At 55.4% G+C, this 8,943-nt stretch overlaps 3 protein-coding genes across 3 annotated transcripts; 1 reads left to right on the top strand and 2 right to left on the bottom strand.

Annotated features, from left to right (window-relative positions):
* Window positions 1-991: 991 nt before the first annotated feature.
* Window positions 992-2,565, bottom strand: COCCADRAFT_104228 (uncharacterized protein; the record flags this gene model as incomplete). The annotated part of the gene is made up of 5 exons (XM_007717170.1): window positions 992-1,420; window positions 1,475-1,648; window positions 1,698-1,751; window positions 1,804-1,935; window positions 1,984-2,565. The coding sequence occupies 5 exons, from the start codon at window positions 2,563-2,565 to the stop codon at window positions 992-994; spliced, it is 1,371 nt and encodes a 456-aa protein (XP_007715360.1).
* Window positions 2,566-3,015: 450 nt separating this feature from the next.
* Window positions 3,016-3,620, bottom strand: COCCADRAFT_39422 (uncharacterized protein; the record flags this gene model as incomplete). The annotated part of the gene is made up of 2 exons (XM_007717169.1): window positions 3,016-3,058; window positions 3,214-3,620. 2 exons carry the CDS (start codon window positions 3,618-3,620, stop codon window positions 3,016-3,018), a joined length of 450 nt encoding a protein of 149 aa, XP_007715359.1.
* A 3,863-nt stretch (window positions 3,621-7,483) lies between these two features.
* On the top strand, window positions 7,484-7,880 carry COCCADRAFT_39421 (uncharacterized protein; the record flags this gene model as incomplete). The annotated part of the gene is made up of 3 exons (XM_007717168.1): window positions 7,484-7,662; window positions 7,708-7,811; window positions 7,861-7,880. The coding sequence occupies 3 exons, from the start codon at window positions 7,484-7,486 to the stop codon at window positions 7,878-7,880; spliced, it is 303 nt and encodes a 100-aa protein (XP_007715358.1).
* Between the last annotated feature and the right edge of the window lie 1,063 nt (window positions 7,881-8,943).

Below are 8,943 nucleotides of genomic sequence, written 5' to 3'. Positions count from 1 at the left end.
GAGATTGCTAGTCAGTGTCTTTTATCATCAGCATCTCTGCAACCTGACCGGATGACTGCACCCGCACTGCTGCTGCTGAGCTGTTCAGATTCTGCAAAGTTACCCACGCAAGGTTTAACCACCTGGTCGTTTCGTGCGGCTTTGTCAGGCACTGCCATGTAACTTGCGCTACGTGACTCTCCCTATCAAGGCTGCTTCTTAGTCGCGGAACAGGCGGACAGACTGCCATCCAATCACGTCCCTACACTGGCTGACTTCATCGCGGCAAACTGTCCTGTCACTATCCAATCCCCTCAGCAATCCCGACTCTTGTACCCAAGGTCACTGATCCTGCCACACCCCCTACAATTAAACTCCCTGGGCGCACCTCGCTTCCCGTTGTCGACATCGTAAGTGCATATGCTCCCCCCTACAAATGATGTGGTGTGTGGCGACTGGAAGCCAGCTGTGGTGAGGTCGAAGGATTGTCTTGCAGCAAGCATGCGCAATGTATGTATGTCGGCTTTAGCTCACTACTGCTCATCAAGCGGTGAGTGTCTTTGCACAACGCAACATCTGGACCCCCAGTCTCGTGACTGCGGCGCACCATCAGACCAGACAGTTTACAGGGTATCTTGTTCGACCCTAAGTTGATTGCTATCCTACTGGTGAAACTATTGATACAATGTTGAGCGCATACACGCCGCTACAAACAGCAAACCCCTTAGCACTGATACGTATACATGATTTTTTTGGTTGCGATCGAGCGCATAAGGATACATGGAAATGCGTGAAAGACATTACTGTTAACGTGTAGCGATGCCATGAGACTACCGTCTAAAGACCAATGTGAAATGAAAGGCAGTGCCCTTTGCTGCGCTAGCTGGGGTACTGATCACCCGTTGCCTCAAATCCCCAACTGTAAACCAGCGCCAATGTCCCATAACGCCTGAACCGTGCCCAAAAACCCCCTAGCCCGTAGGAAAAGTCGACCATCGTGTCGAGGAAATGTTTAATATAGCTTGCGCTCCGGGAACACCATATCGTCATATCCACTGGCCGGAGGTTGATGGTATCCTGTTGGCATGGGAACGTTGAAGTCGTATCCGCTGTCCACTCGCTGGATGGTATCAGATGACATGGAGGAGCTTCGACTGCTACGTTCGCTGCTGTGGTGGAAAGATCCACCATAGCTTCGGGACATTGAGGCCATTGGCATGGCGGGGTACGATGAAGGATAAGACGAGGCGGACGATGACATGGCTGAGATACGCCTGTCCTTGCCACGACCTTTGATGCCCTTGTTGGAGTTCTTGTATAGAGATGCAAAGTACTCCCAGAGCTCCTTGTCTTCTTTGGACACCCAGTCGCCCATGCTGATGGTTGCAAACTTTGTCGTGAGATATCTGAGGGTAGTGGCGTGGAATTTGTTCTGGTGTGACTGCGTTCTGTTAGTGTCTGCTTGCAGAATCGAGGTGTTCTCCGCAGTACACACCTTGAGGTTACCGAGTTGAGTAAATTGCTTGCCACAGTCGTCGAGCTTGCAGGTGAAGGGCTTGATCTGCTGGTGCACAATCTTGTGTGCTCGTACATTGCCCCGCTGAGCAAAGGTTTTGCCACAGATATCGCAACTGTAGGGTCGTTCGCCAGTGTGTCGTCGCTCGTGTGTCTGAACGTGTTAGTATGCTACGTGGACAGGTGGCAGTGGAAGAACTCACCTTGAGGTTACCTAATTGAGAGAACGACTGTCCACAACCTGGGGCCTTGCAGTTCTACAGTCGAGGTCAGATCGGTGCAAATAGTTGAACGTGACAATAGCCTTACGAATGGCTTAGCTCCAGTGTGAGCACGGATGTGGATTTCGAGATGAGTCTTCTGGTAGAAGCTCTTGTTGCAGTTAGGGACAGTACATTGGTAGCGCTTGCGAGGTTTTTGAGAAGGCTTGGTGGTGTCCTCCTGCTTTCTGGTTAGACAATAGATTTTCAAACAGTGCTGAGTACGTACCTTGGGCTCTGCTGGCTCGGAAGGGGTTGTCTGTTTTGCTTGGATGGCCTTCATCAGAGTGTCTACATCGGTCGAGAAGTGAACAGAAGTGCCTTCTGTCGGGACAGAGTTGGAACGCTTAGCATCGGATGGGTAGGATGTTTCGCCATATATCGGGTTCGACTGGAGAGGCGATGTGCTTTCGGCCTTGACCAGAGGGTTGAAGAGATTTCGGCTGTCTCGTACTGTTGGAAGTTGCTGGACATCGGTCGATGGAGGGTAGGACACAGGATGTGGGATACTCGACTGGTAGTATGACGGCTGTTGCATAGTGTATGGGTTCACCGACGTGGCGTCGTATGCGAATTGTCCCGGCTGGTAGGGGACAGTGGTGGCGAGGCCATTGGAAGAGTAGAGAGGCATGCTCATGTCCATTTGTGTGGAGGTGGGCTGAAAGCTCCGCGAGACTGGCGCGCTGGTGGCGGCACGCGAAGTGTCGTACTGAGGGATCATGCTAGAGCTGTGCATGTTGGGCATTTGAAAGGGAGGTTCCCGTCGTTCTTGCCAAAGACCAGACTGATGAGATGCAACAACAGCGGCCATGCTAAGGGAAAGAAGCTGGTACCACAGAGCAGACGGTGAGGTACTGAGGGTACAGTCCGCGGATGAGACGGGCGGGGGGATAAAGCAGGAGAGAAAGTGGTAAGTACGGCTTGGGCCGGGGGCTTTTTTGAAAAAAGAGGGTATCAAGACAGCAACAAGGTGATGAGATGGAGATACAAGATCGGATGACGTGGGAGTATTGTAGATTTGTTCGATCGATCTGGTTGGGATTGGGGAGCCTTTTGGGTCTTTACATACGGGAAGGGCCAGCCAGATGCACTACCACTTGAGCATCCCGCAAAGCAAGGATGGTGATTGTTGTGGAGCCCGTGTGGCCTAGAGACTGGAGCGGACATGCTTGCAGCAGGAGAGACAAGGAACATCGCTCTCGCATGCAGGCCAAGCAGTGGTGGATGGTGGTTCTAGTGCAGAGCTGACCGGCAGGGGGCGCTATGGGGGGGTTACGGGGCACGACATGCGACCAGGATGTAGCCTTCAGGGCAGAACCGGGGTACTGTCCCAGGTGTGAACAGACCCATGGCGTCGCCGTCTCATGTGCAGTGTGGGGGTCGTCCCATCGAGGCCGCCCAAGCCACGCTCGATTGGGCGAAACATAGATCGCCATAGTAGCTCTCCAGAACCACGCACTGAATGGGGTGGGTGGACCATGAGAGAGGGTCAACGGCGCTCAGCGACTCTGGCACGGCTCTGACACACGTTTCCGGCGCGTGGTTGGAGTCGCATGAGGCTGTCGAAACATTGCCACTTTGTTTCGACGGTGGTGTGCGCGTTGGGCCTCTCCGACAGGCACGGGAATTAGGCAGGCCTGGTCGGGAATCCCAGTGAGGATCATCGCCTGCAGGCTTATCGTGGCTTGCCTCTCGTCTTGGTGTGGCAGCGTAGTGTCGAGCGCGGCCCTCGGTGTGCCGTACAACCACACGTGGTTGCAGATTTGCGCTATTGCATCTAACACTGGCCGGCGTCGTGGCGGTCGACGCTTCTTCCCGGGGCGTTGACGGGACCGCATATGAAGCCCCCCTCGGAGCGCCAATCATGGGAGAAAGCGAATAAGCTCATCAGAGGACAGCCGCGAATTGCACGCCCGGGCTGCGCAGTACCTTAGGTAATCTGTAGTTCCGCCCGGACGTAAAGTCATTGTAACTTTCCCGACTGACGTTAGCTGCCTTTAGCTTGTATGGGAACCCCCGACTGTCATACGGGGCAGTGGATGGCCGTACCGCCCCACCTCCTGGGCGCTAGGTCGAGGTCCCTGGCGTACAACGCCATCAGCGCGGATGCTCAAGGCATTGGTTGCGCAATTCAACTGTGCTCGACGCACTGGTCGGTATTTGGAAGATGGGTGTTTGCGCGGACAGACAAAGTTTTGGAATGGGGCAGCCGTGGAGGTGGGCGGCGTCACGTGCCCTGCGCCAAGCCTGGCTTCTCTCCTCGTCGCCCAACTCGACTTGTTTATTCACGCCATACGGCAACTGTGAAACACGACATCCATCCCACGGCCATGGTCGGACGGAAACCTGCCCCTCGATTCGGGTTAGTACTAGGTCGAAATGCTTCTGCTACACCCTTCTATCCGCGTCCTGGCCACGTTTAGAACCTTCCTCAGGGCGTCAGTAGCAGTGGACAGACGCCGGGGGTGTCACAGACGATCAAACCCCCCATCGCAACCCGCCATCAGCTGTCTCCACCTGTGAACTCAGATCTCCCGTGGCGTTATCGTCGCCGACATGCTCTAGGGCCCCCGCTACCTGCCCGTCGACTCTTGCCTGGTGCACCGTCGCTATTGCGCGATTCAAGTCGCAGCCAACGGCCTCTAGTACCAGACTTCTCAATCTCCCTCCTTACCCGATTAGCACGCCTGTGGCTTTTGCGGGTACCAAGATAGTCGCAGGCGATCACGAGCAGCCTGATTACGACCGTTTTACCATGACCTATTTGCAATCCCAGGCTAATGCCATGGACGCTCAACCATCTGCAACATCACTCTGCTAGAGCATTGACGTACACTAAAGCGAGAGCTCTGACCGAGCACGGGATTCCGATATGCCGACCTTGCGCTCATACCAGCCCTCTACTTTTACTCACTGTCTGTCTGCGCCTGAACTAGACATGGTGAAGTGTATGCGCGACATGCAACATGGACGCAGTTTCCTCGACATGTGTAAATGCCCATTTTGAGACGGCCACAGTGAAGCAGAGTCGCCATCCACATCATCATAACATGCACTCGAAGCTGCTTCTGGCATGAGGACCCCCTCCCCCCTCCCCTCACTTGTCCGCCTAGCCTCACCGTTCGTGTGTTGAGATGCGCGTGGGAAGTGGCAAGCCCCCTTTGACATGGATCCTGCACCTAGCTGCTGGCATCAAGATGTAATCTGTGCCACACGGGAGCCTTGCAGAGACCCCTTCACTGCCCCGATTAGCGAGGCGCTGCTTGGACCTCGGTGCTGGCTACGATGGCACCAAGCACAGGGGTCCCTATTGTCTTGACGGCTCTTTCTCTCAATTGCGTATTGCTGGCCCAGTGGCTATGACGGCTGTGGATGAGTGGCTGAATTTGTTAGGAAATTCAGCATCCCGAATAGTGGACCTGCAGTAGCCTCAAACATGCACTGGACTTATGGCGAGATGGCCTCGTCTGCCTCATCTCCCCCTTCTAGAGATTGCCGAGCGGCGGCGGCGGCGGCGGCGGCAGGCCGTCGGCGGAGGCTGGAGAGCCGCTGGTGGGTAGTATACAGATGGCATGCATGTAGAGTATCGTGGCCACAAGCACAAGCACAGGACAGCGGTGTCGAGTGACATGGCCGCCCCAAGGACAGGATTCCTCGTCGGGGGTCATGGAGAGGATAGGGCTGGCAGGCCAATTGCACAACGGCCATGGCCACGAGCCCAATGGGGCAGCATTGCGGAAGCTAGGGCGGCGCGAGGGCTCGTTGTGGTCAGCATCACGACAAGCCAGATGGACTTGATAGCGTGCAGTCGATGTTTCAATCATGCGCTGGTCCAAGCGCAGCGATGCGGACGGCAGCAGCGGCGGCGGTGCGCGGAACCATCGGCAAGAAGCCGCGGCCCTTGTTCGGGCAAATGCGACCTGCGATCACCCACTAGTCTGGCCGTCATCCTTGCAGAAAGCCCTCTGGACAGGCTTGCTCACTCCCCAGGCGGGTCGCTCAAAGCTTTCCACTAGTTCATAGCATGCACGTCAGTCGTTAGGGCCATCTCTCCAGGACACACGGATCTCCCACCCGCTGCGTCAAGGCGCACTGTTTGTCCTGTCAGGCTCACCTGGGTTAGAAGATCGAGGCAGCGGCAGTGTCAAGTGTCCAAACGGACAGGCCCGAGTCCTTCCCCGCCCGCTGACGACGTGGATGAACCATGTTCCCTGCCCTCCTCCTACTTACTTGCACACACCCACCCACCCACACCCCCATACGCACACATACACACATTACATACAACAGTATGTGACAATGCGGTCGCCCTTGTCTATGGTCGCATCTATCAAACGCATGCACTCCTCTAGGCGCCTCGAGAATGGCTCGGGTCACGCAACCGCTCACCGCATCATGTCAGGACGTAGTAGCAACAACCACGTTCCAGCCGGCAAAGCCAGATGTCACCGCTCCTCTACCCCTCGTGTAGATTTGGCTCTCTATTGCTGTGCAGGTCAACAACCGCATACCGGACGCCGTGCACACCGCCGAGGCCTCCTGTTGTGCTGCATGACCAATGTCAACCATGCCTGATCTCGCACCCGCACCTCTCTCGCAGTGCAGCGTCACTCCTCACCGGACGAGCTGGCGCAGGGAAGAGGCCTCGAAGACCTTGACCGTACTTATCCCTTGCTGCTTCCAACACTCCGGAACAAAGCCTAATTCCGACGTTGATCCGACCACGAGGATCAAAGACAATGGTCCGGATAAATCCATGCGTCATACTACAGCAAAAACATGCATGAGTATCTCTCGATCGTCTCTGCCGGCATCTGCACACATACATCGTTTGGCAGTCATGGGCTGTGCCGGCAGCAAGGAAAACTCGAGCATTACATTTGCTCAGGCGGGTAAAATCGAAGGTGGATTCCAGAAGGATTCAAGACGATCATAGGCTCGCATTCGGCTGTGTTGCCCCAATGAGTAGACTTATCTCGCCATTATGGGCATATAACCCACTCTCACCGCAAATATTCCAAGATGCATATAAGCGAGACAAGCGTTCTGGTCAGTTGAAATGCAATGCACGGCATCGTATGGTTATCGACCATGTTGTCATGCGAGATACGGTAGTGTCATGCAGCTGTTCCCGCGACCAGTCCAAGGTCTGTTGGATGCAAGCTGTGCTGCATCTGCTGGATTCAAGATAGACTGTTTCGCAGTAATTGTTTCGATTTCATTCAGGCTGAAGCGGGTCAGACTTTGCTTTGCAGCGGGCCGCAACGTGCCACAACACGTGGAAGGGATCATGGGCGCTTGCCTCAGGTAATCACCACGCTGACAATCTGTTGTTTTTCATCCTTTTGCAGGTTTTTTTCTTCTCAGGCCTCCTCTATATCCCTGCATCCAGACCCTTTGCCAACCTGAAGGTCCGAATCCATCTGCCTATTTAGCTCTCAACTCCTGCCCTCACCCTCGTCTTTACGCTCGGAGGTTTATAACACTGGGCCTCAGGGTGCACACAGTCCCGCTGCCCCATAAAGAGAATATATTGCATGGGTAGGGTCAAATGACTTGAAACTCGACATGACGGGCCGGTTGGATGCAGGACTTGCAGCAAGCTTCGCGCTGACACAGGAATAGTCATACGTACTTGGGCAGAGGCCTCGATGCCATGCTGGCTTCTGTAAAGGAGGGACGATCACGGCTCGCGTAGAGTGTAGAGTACGATCCAACGTGGCGGTCCCATGTTGTGTGGGTTATTTTGGTCGTGTGGTGGGTGGCGCTGTTGGAATCTTCGCGACCAAGATGAGCGACATGATGGGATTACAGAGGTGTGGTGTGTGTGTGTGTGCCACGAGTCAGGTTGGCCGTGGAGTCAGATGTGTGTGTTCATCTTTGGACAGAAAGACTGTGCTGCATGTCTGTCGGCCCATTGATCAGGGATTTCTTTGTGCTGTACCCAGGACAGGGCCTATGGATTACGCGACTACAAGCTAGCGCGCTTGGCGTCAAAAGACAGGCGCAGGTTGCGTTCGGAAGATGACAATGACGAGTTTGTGTCACATCAACGAGGCAGGCGCATGAGGGGCAGGGATTATGCGAACGAGGCTAACTCGAACAGAGCTGAGGTGCATGATCTGAAAATGCGATACCGATGTGCCTGAACGATCCGAAATAGCGGGATCGCGAACGATGGTGGGTGGATGGGTGGAGAGGCAGAGATGGCGAGTACATTGCAGGCATGTCGGTATGCAGGTGTATGTCTACTTGCTGACACTTCAGTAATAGGTTAATTGATCCAGGACGAAAAAGGTACCGCGCTCGCCTGTCGCGGTTACCGGCCACCGAACCACGGGCTAAGTACAATCCTTCCAAATACATAGCAAGACTAGAGTATCCTGCGGCCATGTCTCGATGCGCTTGCAAGATGGGAAGTCAACCGTCACCTACAGCCTGTACAGACGTGTGCAGTATGGGCTAGTCAGTGCTTGCGGCGCTGGTATCAAAGAGATCGCCGAAGTGTATGTATTTTGAGGAGCCCCACCAGGGAGGGACCCTCGGAGTCCCTGCTATTACCTTTTCGGGCACGGTTATCAGGATCTGTGACAGCATCCGATGCACAGCGCTCGAAAAGGAACAACAACAAGTGTGGTGTGGCATACACAGCATTTGTGGCGAGGCCTGGGCGGGGCCGTGCTCTTCCTGGGCAGAGGTAGAGGTGGTTTGGAACGAAAGCACTCTCGAGGGTGTACACGACGGTGCTCTGCAACCATGACCAGACAGCCGTCATGACGATGCACGATCTCCCCGAAGACGATGTGCGGCAGATGGCGACGCAGATTGGCGAGGTGCTGTGTGCCTGCGGCTTTGGGATGCAGGCCGCGATGTAATAGGACAGGTGCATATGGCCTGGCCGCAGGAGGTGTAGGGGAGAGGTGTGTAGTGCCACTATGCCGGCTACCGGCACCCCTGTCCGCCAATGAAAAGCCACTCGGGCGGCTCGAATTGGTCGCCTCGAGCTTTGAACGCGCTTCTGCTTCCACTGCGGTGGTGATGGTGGGTGGTGGTGGTGGTGGCGGTTGGCTGGTAGGCGGGCGCCACCCCAACGACACGGTCGGCCCCATCTCGGCCTTATTCACCGCCTGCCCTCCTCTGTCTGCCCTCCAGTCTGCCACTCTGCCACCCGCTCCCCCACCCCGCCCCC

The sequence above is a fragment of the Bipolaris zeicola genome, assembly GCF_000523435.1.
Source record: "Bipolaris zeicola 26-R-13 unplaced genomic scaffold scaffold_168, whole genome shotgun sequence".
Taxonomy (NCBI): domain Eukaryota; kingdom Fungi; phylum Ascomycota; class Dothideomycetes; order Pleosporales; family Pleosporaceae; genus Bipolaris; species Bipolaris zeicola.
Note: the sequence above shows the minus strand (reverse complement) of the source record. Positions and strands in the feature narration are given on the sequence as shown.